Raw genomic sequence first — 18,822 nt, 5'->3', positions numbered from 1 at the left:
ATTATATGACCGGCGGAAATGCACACAGACTTTCCTGGCCTGCCTCAGGACATCCTGTAAGCCCGGGTACCTGCCCAAGAACCGCTGCACCACCAAGTTAAGGACGTGAGCCAAACAGGGCACATGGGTCATTTGTCCCTGTCGGAGGGCAGAGAGGAGGTTGGTGCCATTGTCGCAAACCACCATTCCTGCCTTAAGTTGGCGTGGCGTCAACCACCTCTGAACCTGCCCCTGCAGAGCTGACAGAACCTCTGCCCCAGTGTGGCTCCTGTCCCCCAAGCACACCAGCTCAAGCACCGCATGGCATCTTTTGGCCTGCGTACTTGCGTAGCCCCTTGAACGCCTACGGAGCACCGCTGGTTCCGAGGAAGAGGCCATGGAGGAAGAAGAAGAGGAGGGGGTGGAGGAGAGAGGTGTGTCACAATCAGCATTTTGGAGGCGTGGTGGCGGAACAACCTCCAACACTACTGCACCTTGTCCTGCATCCTTCCCAGCTGCCAGCAGAGTCACCCAATGCGCCGTGAAACTTAGGTAACGTCCCTGTCCATGCCTGCTGGACCATGAGTCAGCGGTAATATGCACCTTACCGCTGACCGCCCTGTCCAGCGAGGCATGGACATTGCCTTCCACATGCCGGTAGAGAGCCGGAATCGCCTTCCGTGAGAAAAAGTGGCGTTTGGGTACCTGCCACTGAGGAACCGCACATTCCACAAACTCACGGAAGGGGGCAGAGTCTACCAACTGAAAAGGCAGCAGTTGAAGTGCTAGCAATTTTGCCAAGCTAGCATTCAACCGCTGGGCATGTGGATGGCTGGGAGCAAACTTCTTTCGGCGGTGCAGCAGCTGGGGCAGGGAAATTTGCCTGGTACAATCTGACGTCGGTGTACCAAAAGCAGATTGCCCACAAGTACTTGGCTGTGACACACCTAATTCTACACCTTCATTCCTCTCACTGCAGGTCTCAGAGAGGACTGAAGGTCTAGTGGGGTTGGAAATCTCAGCTGATGAGGAGCAAGGAGAGATCCTCTTTGTTCTTTGGTGTGGGTCTTTTAGATACGCTTGCCAACGAACTGCATGGCAGGTCAACATATGTCTGGTCAAGCATGTGGTACCCAAGCGGGAGATATTTTGGCCACGCGAGATACGCTTGAGACATATGTTGCAAATAGCAGCGGTGCGATCTGATGCACTCGTCTCAAAAAAGGCCCACACCAAAGAACTTTTTGAATAACGCGCAGAGACTGCAGCGCCCTGCACATGTGGAGCTTTGGGGTGTGATGCAGTCAATGTGCTGCCCTTAGGCTGGCCCCTGGAGGGCATCCTGCCTCGTTGGTGATGTGCTGCCGCCTCCTCCTCCTCCTCCTCCTCCTCCTCCTCTCTCCTATCAGGCACCCACGTTGAGTCAGTGACCTCATCATCCCCTCCCTCCTCATCACTGGAGCAAACCTGGCAGTATGCTGCAGCAGGGGGAGCATGACTGCCAGATTGCTGTCCTTCTTGGGCACCCCCTCTGTCCGCGCTCATGTTACTGCCTTCATCGAGCTCAGTATCGTCATCAGAGCCTTCCAAACGCTGGGCATCCTCCTGGAGCATGTACCCAACACTGTGGTCAAACAGTTCGAGGGAATCCTCATGAGGACATGGTGGAGCTAGGGAAGGAGTCACTGATGACATTGAGCTGAGGGAAGAGGCCGCTGCTTTGCCAGACAAAGCACCCTGGGCATGGGTGAGAGAGGATGAGGAGGATGAGGACGGCTTGGTCATCCACTCGACCAAGTCTTCCGCATGTTGCGGCTCAACATGGCCAGCTGCCGAAAAAAAGGCCAAGCGTGTCCCATGGCCACGTGCTGATGAGGATGCACCGTCTCCACGACCAGCACTAGACACAGAGCCTGCTTGCCCTCTCTTATTGGCTTGTGACTGTCTGCCTCTCCTTCTTGGCCTTCCAGACATACTAATGGCCTGTAGCTGCACTAAGCTGGGATAGAACACCTGTAATTTTCTTCAAGTAGCTTTATATACTGTAACCAGACAAGCCTGCCTGTCAGTAGGAAGATAACAGGAACGGATCTAGCTGAACACTGTGAGCAGGACGCACTGTACTAAATGTAAATAGTCTAGCTGCCTGACCGTGGTACTAATAGGATCAAATAGAACACCTGTAATTTTCTTCAGGTAGCTTTATATACTGTAACCAGACAAGCCTGCCTGTCAGTAGGAAGATAACAGGAACGGATCTAGCTGTACACTGTGAGCAGGACGCACTGTACTAAATGTAAATAGTCTAGCTGCCTGACCGTGGTACTAATAGGATCAAATAGAACACCTGTAATTTTCTTCAGGTAGCTTTATATACTGTAACCAGACAAGCCTGCCTGTCAGTAGGAAGATAACAGGAACGGATCTAGCTGAACACTGTGAGCAGGACGCACTGTACTAAATGTAAATAGTCTAGCTGCCTGACCGTGGTACTAATAGGATCAAATAGAACACCTGTAATTTTCTTCAGGTAGCTTTATATACTGTAACCAGACAAGCCTGCCGGTCAGTAGGAATTTAACAGGAACGGATCTAGCTGAACACTGTGAGCAGGACGCACTGCACTAAATGTAAATAGCAGGAACGGATCTAGCTGAACACTGTGAGCAGGACGCACTGCACTAAATGTAAATAGCAGGAACGGATCTAGCTGAACACTGTGAGCAGGACGCACTGCACTAAATGTAAATAGCAGGAACGGATCTAGCTGAACACTGTGAGCAGGACGCACTGCACTAAATGTAAATAGCAGGAACGGATCTAGCTGAACACTGTGAGCAGGACGCACTGCACTAAATGTAAATTGCAGGAACGGATCTAGCTGAACACTGTGAGCAGGACGCACTGCACTAAATGTAAATAGTCTAGAAGATAACAGGAACGGATCTAGCTGAACACTGTGAGCAGGACGCACTGCACTAAATGTAAATAGCAGGAACGGATCTAGCTGAACACTGTGAGCAGGACGCACTGCACTAAATGTAAATAGCAGGAACGGATCTAGCTGAACACTGTGAGCAGGACGCACTGCACTAAATGTAAATAGCAGGAACGGATCTAGCTGAACACTGTGAGCAGGACGCACTGCACTAAATGTAAATTGCAGGAACGGATCTAGCTGAACACTGTGAGCAGGACGCACTGCACTAAATGTAAATAGTCTAGAAGATAACAGGAACGGATCTAGCTGAACACTGTGAGCAGGACGCACTGCACTAAATGTAAATAGCAGGAACGGATCTAGCTGAACACTGTGAGCAGGACGCACTGCATTAAATGTAAATAGTCTAGATAGAAGATAACAGGAACGGATCTAGCTAAACTGAATACAGTGTATATATATATATGCAACACCTGGGATGCATATATATACACAATACACTGTAAGTGCAGCTAACTGACTGACTGTTCTGCCTAATCTATCTAACTCAAATCAAATGACACTGTCTCTCTCTCTCTCTATCTCTCAGCACACCGGAACACACACTACACAGGGCCGCCGTGCAGGCGGCCTTATATAGTGTGGGGTGTGTACTAAATCCCCTGAGCCATAATTGGCCAAAGCCACCCTGGCTTTGGCCAATTACAGCTCTCTCTACTGACGGCGCTGTGATTGGCCAAGCATGCGGGTCATAGTGCATGCTTGGCCAATCATCAGCCAGCAATGCACTGCGATGCCGCAGTGAATTATGGGCCGTGACGCGCCACACGAATTTAGCGCGAACGGCCCATAACGTTCGCAATTCGGCGAACGATCGAACAGCCGATGTTCGAGTCGAACATGGGTTCGACTCGAACACGAAGCTCATCCCTAGTCAGGAGTCTGCACCAGAATTTCGGGGTATGACGATCGAAAGATCAGCTCAAATTACGAGAACACGAGCAGTACAGAAAGATCTGGAGAGTGCTGCAAAAAAGTAAGTAGTTGTGCTGTGTTCCTATTCTTTTTGTCTTTATTACGTTCGTGCTGCTCCATGTGCTTTTAGGAACTGTTGTACAGTTTAAAATGGCAACTTTCATGTTCATGGGCACATTATTCATTCGGATCAAACATTTTTCGTTCCAACTATAAAATACCATTGTTTAGCCCATATGCATTTGGCCACCATTTTGACGCCCTATACTTGTCTTCAAAGAATTGGGTTGTGTAGATGGCTTTGTTACTAGAATGAAAGGCAAACTAGATTCTGTGTAAGGAGAGGACACTGAGCAGCTGTTTACACATCTGGACACTGGAGCACTAGTGTGGGACCCCAGAACACCATTTTTATTAGGGGGGCCACACAGGTGCTCCAGTGTATACTATAGGGGGGTCTCCATCTGTGAAGCTTGTACTAAACAGGTAAAGTATTGCAGCTTGACAAAGGACACTAAAAAAGCTACATCTTGGAACTCGGCTAAAATAGACAATTGTACCCCACTTCCAAGCAATGTTTCATCTTTATAGTTCTGACATTAAATATCTGTGTGCTAAGTATACCTTTTTTGTTTTACATAGGGGAGAAAAGACTCGGAGGACACCCCTCATCCGAGGAGACCAGAGCCCCCCCCTCTGGAAGAAGGGGAAATCCCCCCAACACAAGCTGAGCAGGAGGATGAAGACGTGGTGGAAATTGGCACCACAACAGGTGAGTGTCTGCAACCACAGGCTCAGATAAGAGATGGATGGCGGCATTTTTTTTAAACCAAATTTATTATTATTATTATTTGGGGTTCCTCTCTTTTTAGGTGATCGTGATGTTGTGGATCCAGATCCTTTCACATCCGAAAGTGCCCAGATCCTGATCGGGGAGATCATGGGGTGTAATTTACAATTGGAAATCATCAAGCAAAACATCAATGATGTTATTCCAAAATATAAAAACATCATTGATGTTTTGGGGCGAGTTTAAAACCCCTCCAAATCAATTTCTTCTTTTGTGTGCTACAATGTGCTAAATCTTTTTGTGATTTTTGACAAAGCCAAATTTGGAGGATGCACACAGTGTGCCAACATGTGCTATCTGCCATCACGGGAGATCAATGGACGCGTTTTGGGGGTGCAACCCCTTCCTCAATAATAAAGTAGCTGAGAGGAAGGGGTTTCTCCCCCAAAACACGTCCCTTGATCCCCCGTGATGGCAGGTCGCACATGTTGACATTGGGAAATTTGTGTGCATCTTCCAAATTTGGCTTTTCCAGGGGAGATTTCCCCCATCTGAACGCAATATCAAACACAGTTCCTAAATACTCATGTCTGATATTGCCTTCAAATTCGACCAAATGTGACGTTTGTAAGTTCAAGATTTGTGTCTTTCTTGTTGGTTTTACACAGGCCTGTTTTCTATAAAATGGACATTTTGATTTTGGATAATGCCACCACAAAAATTGTTATACAACAAACATGTTGGTTTGTTTGAAAAACCTTTAGTAAATGCACATGTGATTGTGCAGGTATTAAAAAGATTGTTAATCAAGAATGTGTGGATTATTGTCTCAACGCTACAACACTTTTGGGGTGATGTAATTGTTGTTTTCTGAGAAAATGGGGGTTATTTCCTAAGGACAAATCCACTTTGCACTACAAGTGCAGTTGCAAGTGCACTTGTAGTGAAATGTGTTTTTGCATTTAGTAAATAACAGCCAACAGTGCTTTGTATAAGGTTACACAATCACGCCATTTTCTGCACTCAAAACATTTCTGTCAGGGTCAGCTAAAACAAACACAAGCAGTAAATGTCCACAAAAACTTTCTTTTTGTTTTTATTATAAAAAGGCTTCACATATTTGCTGGCATATTGATAGCCCCCCTAACCGCAAATAACTCCAGGTAGCGTAACCGTACATCACGGGCACTCAGGGAGGGCAAGCCAGGACGGCCAATTTCAAGCGCCGTCAGTGTGGTTTGATGTATGATTCCGGCCTCAGGCCCAACTGAGCCAGCATAGTTGGCCGAATGTTTCCTTAAAAAGTTATGGAGAACACAGCACGCAAGTATAATATGGTTCAGTTTATACTCCGCCATATGGATGGGTGTCATAAATAGGCGGAACCGGCTGGCCAGGATTCCAAATGTGTTCTCCACCACTCTTCGGGCTCTGGCCAGCCGGTAATTAAAAACCCTCTGTTCCGGGGTGAGGGTCCTCATTGGGAATGGCTGGATCAGGTGGTCCCCCAGCGCAAACGCTTCATCAGCAACGAACACAAATGGGAGTCCTTCAACATTGTCCTCTGGAGCTGGCAAGTCCAAGCTGCCATTCTGGAGACGCCTGTAGAACTCCGTCTGGGCGATGACTCCACCATCGGACATCCGGCCATTCTTCCCCACGTCCACATACAAGAAGTCGTAATTAGCCGACACCACCGCCAACATCACTATACTATTGAACCCCTTGTAATTATAATAGTACGACCCCGAGTTGGGTGGTGGGACGATGTGGATGTGTTTTCCATCAATTGCCCCTCCGCAGTTAGGAAAGTCCCACCGCTGGGCAAAGTGGGAGGCCACAGTCTGCCATTCCTGTGGCGTGGAAGGAAACTGTTGAGGAAAAAACAATAAACATTACTATTTTTTCACAGAAACATGGCAAGCAGATTAGACACAAACATTATGGGGCAACCTCCAGATAGCATTTAGTAAGGAGAATTTAACAAGGCCAAAGTATAAGGTACACCTATCATATTCCCCCTCCCCCCCTCATGGGCCATTTCTAACATTGTAGGGGGTGTGTGGAAATCTTGGACAGGTAACCCTCTTCACTTCATTGGGAGATGAATGCCTAAATAATGGGTATTACTTGGAACAGCCCCTCCTTAGTTACACTATTGGCAGCCCACTGGACAGGTAAGAAGTGTCATAATACAAAGATATAAATACACATTGTACACATTTGAGGACATTTGGGCATTCTGCTATCACCTGTCAAGATAATAATAGGACACAAATACTTTAAACAGTACCATTGGAAAGTATACAGGCAGGCCCTTGCACTACCTGCTTTGGGGAATTCCTCCATACATCTGACCACAAAAGAGGTGGGTATATAGTGTGTATGGGTTTGGCAAAGTCAGCAGATAGATGATTGAGAATAGATAGAGAATTGGGATCAGCTGACTTAGCAGTTGGGGGAGTGAGGGTTACTAAAAATTATTTGGGGACAGCACAAAAAAAAGCCTCTGGCACTCTGCCTGAATTTAAATCAAAAATAACATTTCTAAACATTTTAGGGCGTGTTTGGGGTAAAGCACTACTATAGAGCTGATAAAATACATTGTTAAGTGACTACATGAGGTGAATATAGGGCCAGGAGACACCATGCTGGGGAGGTTATTGAAGGCAAATATGTATGAAGGACCTAAAATAATAATTACATAAAAATCCTGCATGAATGAGGACAAAGGGGACATTCACAGCATATTCCAATCATGGTAATTAGGGAATGAGGAAAGAAATACAAGATATTAGCAAACATTCAATACAATAAAATGTGATATAATAGGATACAAATCTTACCTTCATATACTCCTTCTGCAGGACCTGAATGATGGCAGAACAGGTCTCTGGGATGATGATACCCAGAGCCTGGGGGGAGATGCCTGTCGAGAACTTCAAGTCCTGCAGGCTTCTCCCTGTGGCCAAATACCGCAGGGTAGCGACCAACCTCTGCTCCGGAGTGATGGCTTGCCTCATGCAGGTATCCTGCCTGCTGATATAGGGGGTCAGCGAAGCCAACAAACGGTGAAATACGGGGTCCGTCATCCTGAAAAAGTTCCTGAAATCATCAGGATTATTCTCACGGATCTCACGGAGCAAAGGCATATGACAGAACTGGTCACGCTGAAGCAACCAATTCTTGGTCCATGAACTCCTCCCCACCCTGTTCATGGACTGGACTTGTGTCAAGGTCAGGACCCCAACACCAAGTCCCCGCACAGCACGAACTCTACGAGGAGTACGCATACAAAACATGGCTAGAAAACGGTCAGCTGCTCAGAACGAAGTAACAGAACGCACTGAAGAACAGCAAGGCCTGTGAAGAGCGACCTGAAAAACAGTAACGAGCGAACAAGAATACAATGACTACCTAAAGTCACGCGGAACTTGCTGCACGCACTGAAGAGCAGATACAAACCCACAAGCACAAACTGAACGGCAGAAAACGATCTGAAAGCCACGAGTCTGAAAAAGCGCAAATCGTCTCTCACCAAACTTTTACTAACACGAGATTAGCAAAAGGAGCCCAAAAGGTGTCGCGCTTGGTTCTGAACTGGCCTTTTCTAGTCTCGTCGTACGTGGTGTATGTGACCGCATGGTTGGCGATGGGAAATTCCGACAACTTTGTGCGACCGTGTGTAGACAAAAAAAGTTTGAGCCAACATCCGTCGGAAAAAATCCTAGGATTTTGTTGTCGGAATGTCCGAACAAAGTCCGACCGTGTGTACGCCCTATTACAGATACTAAAGACTCCTGAATTAAAGTCAAAACTGATGCCTCTTGGGGTTCACAGGTATGTATAATTTTTATATAATAACTAAACAATGTCCAATAGCAAAGAAGTCCCAACATCAGGTTCAGTGTGAAAGTGACTGCACTCAACACCACCGTGATAAAACCAAGCAGCTTACCAGATAAAGTAGACCCTCAAAATATAGAGTGGTCACAAAATGCCTTATAGTTGACTTTCATTAACGCCACCATTAATTTAGGACTGGATTTGAACCCAGGATCTCTGCCATGTTAGGCAATGTGCCTTCTTGTTGAGCCACCTGCAATGCTGGACAGACATCTGAACAATTCCTTGGATGATCCTGCCTTGAACATTGTTTGTCTTAAAACTTGAACTCATTGCTCCCCCCTATGAACTTCCTAATTTAAGCCATGTCTCTGTACTTCCTGTTGCCAGATTATTGTGCTCTCTTCAGCCACTATCTCACTCTTGTCTTCCCCGCTGCCATCCATTATTGCTACCCCTCGAACCTTGGCTTGTTCCTCGACTATGCTTCTGGCATCAGTAATAACAACCAATGTGCTCCAACACCCAGAAGCCGAAAAAGCCAGGACCAAGGAAAACAGAACATATATTAAAATAAAAAAACAAATTTGTTCCAGATACCAGAGGTGGAGGGGGGCAACCTCCCAGGTAACCAGCCACCCTCCAGCTCCCGGAAAGCAAACTCCTTAGGAACTTTTATAATCACTTGTCTAATATAGTCTCATCTTATGTATAATTTAAAAATTTCACCCCAATAATATTAACTATATTAAACACATCCAGAGTACAAAAATGATAAGTACAATAAAATATGAAAATAATTATATTACAAGAAAGAGGCAATTGATAGTCATAAAAAATAAAAAACCAATAATATAAAAATACTTTTGATAATATTAACCATTATTTATGAAATAGCTCACATCCCACTCTATGTTCATCCCAAAAGGGGTGAATGGTTTGAGGTCATATATATTTAGTGAGTCTCTAATTTCAAGATGTCTCACCTGATATAGCTCCCCCTCCAATCTAGGGGCAAGAAAAATGGGACCTTTAAGATTTTTTTGACGACAGCACGCATAATGCTTCAAAACACTATGTCCAGGGAACCCATGCCTAATATTAGCTATTTGTTCCTATAGTCTGTATAAATTTTGCTTCTTCAAAAATGTGCTCTCACCATGAAATATTATCATTTTTAGCATATGTAAGCCAAACAGCATCAGAGAGATGCTTTTACTCCATTTAATTTACTATTTAATGCAGACATAGGGTGGTCAACTTAACTTTAATGTACATTACATGTAGATTGTGATTCTTGCAGTATTTCAGAATAACTTTGGTGAGGAAATGTCTTCATTGTCACTGTTCCCTGCCAGCATTACATAGTGTTTCTAAATTCTCTCTCTAATAATAGCAATTTAAACCCTCTGCATTTTTCACCTTAATGCATTCATTGCTTTAAGGTGAAAAACCTTCTTTACTGCAGCAGCGCCCTCGAGTCCCCCTTATACTTACCTGAGCCCCATAATTCCCGCGATGAAAACGAGCATACCAGCTCCAGCCGGTGTCTCGTGTCCTGATTGGATAGATTGATAGCGCAGCCATTGGCTCCTGATGCTGTCAATCAAATCCAATGATGTGGGTGCTGAGTGGCGGAGCCGAGTCCTGATGTCTGGGTCAACAGACGCAGCAGTAGGACATGGGAGCGTGCCCGCACGGGTGTCCCGTCGGAGAGCGCTTCTCCGACGAGACACTCAAGAAGAGTTGGAGCCAGGAGCGCTAGGGAGGGACCCCAGAAGAGGAGGATGGGGGTGACTCTGTGCAAAAACAACTGCACAGTCGAGGCAAGTATGACATGTATGTTTTTTTTTTTTTTAAACAAACCTGAACATTTACAACCCCTTTAAATCTAGAACACTCATAAAAACTCAAATCATAAAATTATTGCACACATGTTGCTTTTATTCTTTGCCTATTCTGAAACTTCTCACATATATGTAAAATCAGCATTTTTTTTGTTGCTAGAAAACTACTTGGAACCCCAAACATTATATATTTGTTTAAGCAGAGGCCCTAGAGAATATTTTATGCCACACCGTATTTGCGCAGCGGTTTTTCAAACACAATTTTTTTGGACAAAAACACAATAAAATACCCAATTATATGGTAAAGTATAAAAAATTATGTTACCCTTAATAAATAGATACCTAACATGTCACACCTTGAAATTGTGCATGCTCGTGGAACAGCGCCAGACTACGATACTTAAAAATCTCCATAGGCTACAATTTAAAGGTTACCAGTTTAGAGTTATACAGGAGGTCTGGTTCTATAATTATTGCTCTTGCTATAATGTTTGCGGCAATACCTCACATGTGTGGTGCAACCATGTTTACATATGCGTGCGAGACCTACGTATGTGTTCCCCATTGTGCACAAACACAAAGGGACAGGGGTGCTTTCAAATGTATATTATTTTTTGTACACTGTTTTTTTTTATTAACTTTATTGCTATCAGAAGGAATAACCAACATCCTATGTGATAGCATGGGCAGTTACAGGTACTCCTTATTGAGAGATCTGGGGTCTATTAGACCCCAGATCTCTCCTCTGCCCTTAAAAGCATCAGATCAAATCAAGATTGGTTTGATCCAATGCTTTCACAGACTGGTAACAGCCTGTTTACATTAGCCAAAGTCAGAAGTGGCAAAATACTTGGACAGCTAGCGGAATCAATGGGAGAGCTGCGGAAGAAGGCAGAAGGGTTCTCCTGCCACCTGTTAAAGCTATCCAGCGACTAAATAGCCGCTAGGATCACTTTTACATTAAAGCCCATTGCCAACTGAAAAAAAAGTTACCAGGGTAATGCCTGAAGCTCCTGGCATCATCATAGTATAACCCCATCAACCTGATAAAATATGGGTATGTAGCTGGGGCTTGTTCTTCAAACACAAAGGGTTTAACAGGAGATAAAAATACAGTTTAATTACACATATTTACTATTTTACTACCAAAGGATTTGCAATTGACTGCAGCATGTCTTGTGATTTACATACATTTTCCACACTGTACAACCAGACACGTAACATGTAGTTTTTGATTAAGCATTTCATCTTCCTGATTTAGCATTTCAACTGTATATGCCTTGTCTTGGCTCTCAGTATCCTCAGTAGATATTAAATCAGCATCATAACCTCTGTACAGTGAGTATAAAATGATCAAGGAAGTAGTAGAGCTGACACATAACAATAAAAACTTTTTTTTTAGAATGGGGTTAAGATGTGGTAAATATTTTATTGGGTGTGGGTGTTCTCACTGGGGATATTTCTTCATATCTTTATGGCACCAGAGAAATTTATTTCAGTGTATGTATCATGTATATTACAAGAAGCTATGTTCTGAATTAATTTTTAGCTTACTTTTTTAGTGAACATGTTTTACAAATCAGTTTTACAATATGTTATCTACAACATAGATAACACATTACATATCTCTAGTTAACAAATAAAAATTCAGGGCCATTGACATAAAAATGTGAACTTGCAAGAAAATTACATCTTAAAATAACATAATTGTGGGTCAGTTAATTCAGTTAATTCAGTCAGTGAGTCGGATCTTTTAGTCAGATATGGTTATGATCTTTGTCGCTGCTTTATCCTAGTCCATGATGGCCGCCTAACTTCAGAGCTCTGACATCCCCGAGGTCTTGAACAGTCTTAAACGGAGCCTCTGCTCTCCAAATGACAGGGGGAACACAGCGTAGCATGTCCGCTACCAGGTCCTATTACCTAGGGATCAGGGAACCCAGCTCAGCGGCAATATCCCCGACCTATTCCGTACCCGGCAACAGCGGGACAGCATGTCTGCATCACAGCCCTCTTCCTGGAGATCCCGCTCTTCCAGCAGAAGCCCACTCCGCTCACAGGGCGTTGACCCTGCCACAGCTCTCCCGAGTCCAAGGGAGAACAGAGCCTTAAATCTATCTGATCTACATGAGATTGCTGCCGACATCAAGAGCACACTGTCAGCAGCTTTCTCAGATCTCAGAGGTGACACCCAAGATATCAGCGCCAGAGTGGGAGAAGTTGAAAGAACAGCAGCGCGCCATGACACCTCCCTCTGCCAGGTACAAGTAACAGAATCACATGCCATACATTTGCGAGAACTTCACAGACACCTAGAAGATCTCGACAAACGTGGCAGGCGACACAACTTAAGGGTAAGAGGCATGCCTGAAAGCATTGAGCCCAATAGGCTACCCCAAGCCACAATAGTCCTCTTTAATGACCTCCAGGAAAGGCCACAAGATGCCCCCATAGAAATGGAGTGCATACACAGAGATCTCAGACCATGAGGCAGAGATACAGATTCCCCCCAGAGATGTAGTATGCTGCCTTGTCAGCTTCCCTCAAAAAGAGGAAATCCTGAGGAAAGCACAGAACATTATGTCCAACGGCTCAGAAATTAAAATTTACTAAAACCTATTGAATATCACTCTGCAACGCAGAAAGGAGCTAAGACCCCTTCTGGACCTCCTATGCTCTAAATCAATCACCTATCGCTGGAAATTTCCTTTTTGCCTCTCAGCCTCAAACCATGGCCGCACAGCAAATCTAAGAGTTTCAGAGGACCTAGAACACTTCTGTAGCACCCTAGAGATCCCCGCGATTGACCTCCCTGACTGGTATAGCAATTTCCATCTGCCACCAATGCGATAGGCCTCCTCCATGGAAGACACACAAGACGCTCCGAGAAATGGCAGCCCTACAGCGTCTCCAGCACACAGAAGAGCATGTTTCTCCAACTAAAGGAAACCCCTGCTATGCCCCTGCAATTAACGGATCAAGGTCAGTACCTTCACATCATTAACTGTCTCTATTTACTAGCCAATGACCAGCCCTTACTCTCCCCCGCACCTAAACTCCATGAAGATCCCCCCCAACAGGATGCCTTAACATCTTGCCAACCCGCATCACGTCATGACCCTGCCAGTAAGAGCTTAATGGCAACTGCAACACTCCAAACCTGTTAACAAAACCAGTATCACAGCTTCCGGAAGACCTCAAAAGTTTATCCATGCTCAGAAGAATGCAGTTCTCCACACAGACGCGATCTAGCAACTAGGAGGTCACAACCCATACATCCTAGAACCCTACTTGGGCCTACCCCCCACGGGTCCATTACTGTCACAACCCAAAACAACCCTCTACAAGCGACCAAGAAGAGGTAAACATAGAGCAGCCACACGAGGAAACTCTCACCATCTTTACCCTTGCCATGCCAAATCCTAACTAACTTCCAACCCTAAATCAAGGTTATTCGTGCTTGACGACAACTTCCCGGGAGGACCCCAAGACACTCGTGCAAGCCCCTACTCTTCGACGCACACCATCTCTTATACACCACCAGGATTTGCAGACTCTTGAAAGACCACCAAACAAGAACTTTCCTCCCCACCAATTGCTCACTTGCTAAAGTAGTGGTGAACTAAGGGAGTAATACTTCCAGCCCTATACCATCCTCTGCCGGACCCCTCATTAACTCCTAATTTTCCCAACCCTTGCCTTCCCCTTCCCTAGCCCTTTCTACTTTTTCCCCTTTTCTTTTTCTTCTTCTCTCCCCTCTCTCCCCTCAACTTTTCTCATACTCACTATATTACAAACCTCACTCCCACTTTTACTTCACTACAGAACTGCACCGCTACCTGTAAATATGTCTACTTATTTTAAAGTAAACTGTTTACTCTAGTTGCGGCATGAGCACTCAAGATACAGCCTGAAGAATACAATCCCTCCTGACCATTGTACCACATACCTTGTTCCGTTGAGACGCACATTTTGCCTAATAAGCAGGGAGAGATTCCGAGGGAAAACATCAGAGGGGGTGATATCCTAACCATACAACACCTCCTAAACCCAACCTAACCCTAACCATCCCCACTGCTTATCCTTTACCAGACCTGAAACTTGTAAGCCAACCAAAAACACAGAAGATCACCAGACCCAAGCAATACGCTTATTGTCAAAATGATCTCACAACCCAAACCCTATTCCTATCCCCACCCTCCAACCCTCTCTTGGAATCTCTCCCAATTATTCCAGTTAATGTTAATGTTTATGTTGGAATGTTTCTACATGTTTTTGAGTGTTCTTTATATCGCAAAGTCTACCCATACCAGTTGTAAATGTTCTTATTTTTATTTTGTTCTATGCTTGTTATGTCTGACTTCAAACCTATACTGTCACGCCAAATCCCAGTCGGTCTTGATTACACTACCTCCCTGTAGCTTTTTTACTCCTATAATCACCGCAGGGAAACCCACTAGCATGACACACAGGGGTTCACCCCCCAATAACGGGAATCCTAATTATCACACCTGCCACCCTCATCATACCTCTACTCACACTACAGAGCCAACACTGTGGACCCTGCACACTGACACCCAAACTTCCCTTACAATACCATTAACAGAGACTCCCCCATACGAACACATGACCTCAACGATGTCGAAGATCCCACCCATCTAGAGACCACTGCCATGTCCTCATCCAGCTGACTCATTCCAAACCCCCCCTCTGCTAGGGTGAGCTAGCAGGCCTATCCTCACCTCCGGACTTGACCCACATCTTCCCTACCACCCTCTCCTCACCCCCCCTTCTTTACCTCTGCCTCTTCCTTGCCCCCCTTCACCCACACCCTCCCACCCCCCCACCACCACCCCCACCCCTCCCTCTAACCTCTCTGAGCCCTTCACCCACACCGTACATACATCTCTCTCTCCCTCCAACCCACCCCCCGCCCTTAGGGCGAAACCACATCATACAAATTCATACTACTAGACTTTCCCACACCCTATTTGATCACCATCAAACCCACTATGGCCTCTACCATGACCTCAACCACACCCCGCTCACTTAAAATAATATCTCTCAACACAAAAGGCCTTAATATTCTGGAAAAAAGGTCACAAATTCTAGCCAACATGTACACTCTAAAAGCAGATATCATATTTCTACTGGAGACCCACTTTAAACCAACAACATTCCCAAATTAGAAAACTTTCACTACCCACACGTATACCATGCCACATCCCCCTCCACCAAAACCAAGGGGACTTCCATCCTGATATCCAGGCACCTCCCCTTCAAATGTCAGACACACTAGCTGACGAACAAGGTTGTTATATTTTCCTCAAGGGCACTCTCTGGGACAAACCAATCACCCTAGCCAACATATACAGCCCAAACACCTCTCAGGTCCTGTTCTTCAGTTCGATAACCCGTCTATTAACATCATACCAATCTGGAATTCTTATCCTAGGAGGAGACTTTAATGTCCCCCTAGACCCCCTCATTGACACATCCACTGGAACTTCCCACCTGCCATTCCATGCCCTGTGACAAATTAAACTTTCCCTTCAAGAACTCTCCCTCCATGACACATGGCGGACCCTCCATCCCCATGACAAAGGCTTTAATTATTGCTCGGCCCCACACATACAAATATTCTCGTCAGGACTATTTTCTCCTCAGCCAACAAGATTTACCCCTCCTCTCCAAATCAACGATCGAACCAATGCTTACCTCAGACCACCACCCGATCACCCTCCAACTGACTTTTCACTCCTCAAAAATCTGGAGACTAGACCTAAACCTATTGACCGACAAAGAGAATCCGTAAACTCAATACCGTCATCACCAACTATTTCCAAGAAAATGACACACCCGACACCTCAACCCTCACCCAATGGGAAGCACTTCGGGCCATCTTATTTCTTTGGCTTCTGCACTAAAGCGCGAAAAACAGAAGCACACAAATGACCTGATAGCCAAAATACAGACACTGGAGAGAGCACACAAATCAAACCTAGCCCAACTCACACACCACAAACTCGTAGAGACCCGTAAACTTCTTCTGGAGGAACTCGGACAGAAGATAAAGAGAAAATATACCTTATCCCAAAACTCTTCTACGAGTTTAGCAACAAAAGCAGCCACCTACTAGCACAAGCCCTACGAGCCAAAAAAACTAAAGCAACTGTTCACCAACTCATAACTTCTTCAGGAAACACATTAAAAAGCAATCTAGACATAGCACAAGAATTTGAACACTTCTAGCAAAACTCTACAACCTTTCCGCCTCAGAAACACAAATGCCTGCACCCACAACTAGGCTATCCCTCATACAAAATTTCCTAGAGAAGCACTGCCCAAAATCACTTACATCAGACGATGCAGACAAACTTGACCTCCCATTAACAATGACTGAATGGGACTTAGCACTCAAGCAGCTGAAACCGGAGAAAAGTCCCGGACCAGACGGTCTATCAGCTGTATACTATAAGACCTCAAGCATGCTGTCCACCCCCTTCCTCAAAGCATTTAACTCCCTTACTTCAGAGAATCCACTCACACCAGGTATGCTAGAAGCACACATCAAAGCAGACATCAAAATATTCGCTAATTTCTTGCTAATCGTCATTCAGCCACATGTCTTTGGTAAAAAAAAGTCAATAAGCATATATTTATTGGTTTGCGCAAAAGTTATAGCGTCTACAAACTAGGGTACATTTTCTGGAATTTACGCAACTTTTAATTTATGACTGCTGTATCTGGCACGCTTGCTGGGAAGGTACTGTTTGAATGACAAGCAGCCAGAAAACTTAATCAGGGACTCATCAACGCAGACAACTTGATGGGGAGTAAACAAGTCTGCAAAACGTTGGTTGAAGTGGTTTACGAGGGGCCGAATTTTGTGGAGCCGATCGTATCCAGGGTCTCCACAAGGACGACAGAGTTCATTGTTGTTGAAGTGCATGAACCGCAAAATCTGCTTGTATCGTGCCCTGGCCATGGAAGTAGAGAACATGGGCATATGGTACATTGGGTCAGTGGACCAATATGACTGTAACATACTCATTTTAACTATGCCCATGTTGAAGGATAGGCCCAGAAAGGTCTTAAATTCGGAGACCATATATGGTCTCTAATCTCTGGAAAGGGGGACTGGGGAATAGTGGCGATGTGTTGACCAGCGTACAATTTGCTTTGGTCCACAATAGATCTATAGAGATCTTCAGTGAAAAACAGCGAATAGAAATCAAGTGACGCAAAATCAACTGTTTCCACCTGAATGCCGGGTTGGCCAGTGAATGAGGGAAGTACGGGTGCTGCAGAAGTGGTGGGTTCCCAATTAGGATTGGCAAATTCTGCAGGAAGGACACTATGGGCACGACGGGCCTGTCTTTGTCTTCTTGGTGGCAGCGGGACACTACTTGTGCTTGCCACCTCACCAGCTTGAACTGCACTTATGGGACTCGCCACGTCACCACGTGTTACTGCAGTGCTGGATGTACGACCGGGGTGTACCAGACCGCTGGTGCTTGCCAGTTTACCAGAAGGAATAGTGGCGCTAGTACTTCTCAGCTCCATACGAGAGCCCTGCGGTTCTTGCACCTCAACAGCAGAAGAAGATTTGGGTCTGGTACGCCTGACCTTGGCAGGGACCACAACTAGTCGTCAGAGCTATCTGTCATGGAGCCGCTGCTGTCTACAGGTTCGTATTCTGAGCCTAAATCTGACAGATGGGTGACTTCCTCTTCACTATCTGTCATGCTCAGAAATGTGTAGGCCTCTACACTAGTGTACCTTCGATTTGCCATTTTGGGCTCTAAATTTAGTGGTACACTAGTGAGACTCACAGGTAAAAAAGCTCCTAGACTGTTAGCGACTGTATCAAAACGCTACCCAAAAAACTGTTAATGATTGCAGGGATCAGGCCTGACTCTGCGAACGCTGCAGTTATGTGTTTAGTGTTTTGTAAGTGACAGTGATCGATCGATGCTGCACTTGGGTGGGCTGGGCTGGGCAGAGGGGCAAAACGCAGGTGCTAGCAGGTATCTGGGCTGATCCCTCTAACACTGCGTTTTTGGGGACCCGAAACTGCTGGGGACTCTAGTATAGATCTGATCAGATCAGATATTGATCCGTTCAGATACTATACCAGTAAGGGAGGTGTATGCTGTGTGCGTGGGTGTTAGCGGTACTGGCACTAACCTGACGCTGCCTGGGGCGACGCAGACCCTATCTGACCCTAAAACTTAACTTATATCACTGCCGGGCGATCAGGCGGTTAATCCTTTTTTAGGGGTGCCCTGAAACTATAAAAAACAAACTAACTAACCAGCATCACCCGTAACAGTTATACGGTGATCACTGGTGAAAGGGTTAACTAGGGGGCAATCAGGGGGTTAAAACCTTTACTAGGTAGTATATGGGGGTCCCTGACGCTATAAAAAGCTGACGGCGAA

The 18,822-nt window shown here is 45.4% G+C and overlaps 1 protein-coding gene across 1 annotated transcript in view; it reads left to right on the top strand.

Annotated features, from left to right (window-relative positions):
• The window catches only part of LOC141143749 (dehydrogenase/reductase SDR family member 4-like), a 158,673-nt gene that overhangs the window by 121,390 nt on the left and 18,461 nt on the right, over nucleotides 1-18,822 (top strand). The window contains exon 7 of the mRNA XM_073629352.1: nucleotides 8,473-8,525. Coding sequence (XP_073485453.1) covers nucleotides 8,473-8,525 — 53 coding nt within the window. The remainder of the gene's footprint in view (nucleotides 1-8,472; nucleotides 8,526-18,822) is intronic.

This window comes from Aquarana catesbeiana, linkage group LG01 (genome assembly GCF_042186555.1).
Source record: "Aquarana catesbeiana isolate 2022-GZ linkage group LG01, ASM4218655v1, whole genome shotgun sequence".
Classification (NCBI taxonomy): domain Eukaryota; kingdom Metazoa; phylum Chordata; class Amphibia; order Anura; family Ranidae; genus Aquarana; species Aquarana catesbeiana.
The sequence above is the reverse complement of the archived record's forward strand: the minus strand, read 5'-3'. Positions and strand labels throughout refer to the sequence as shown.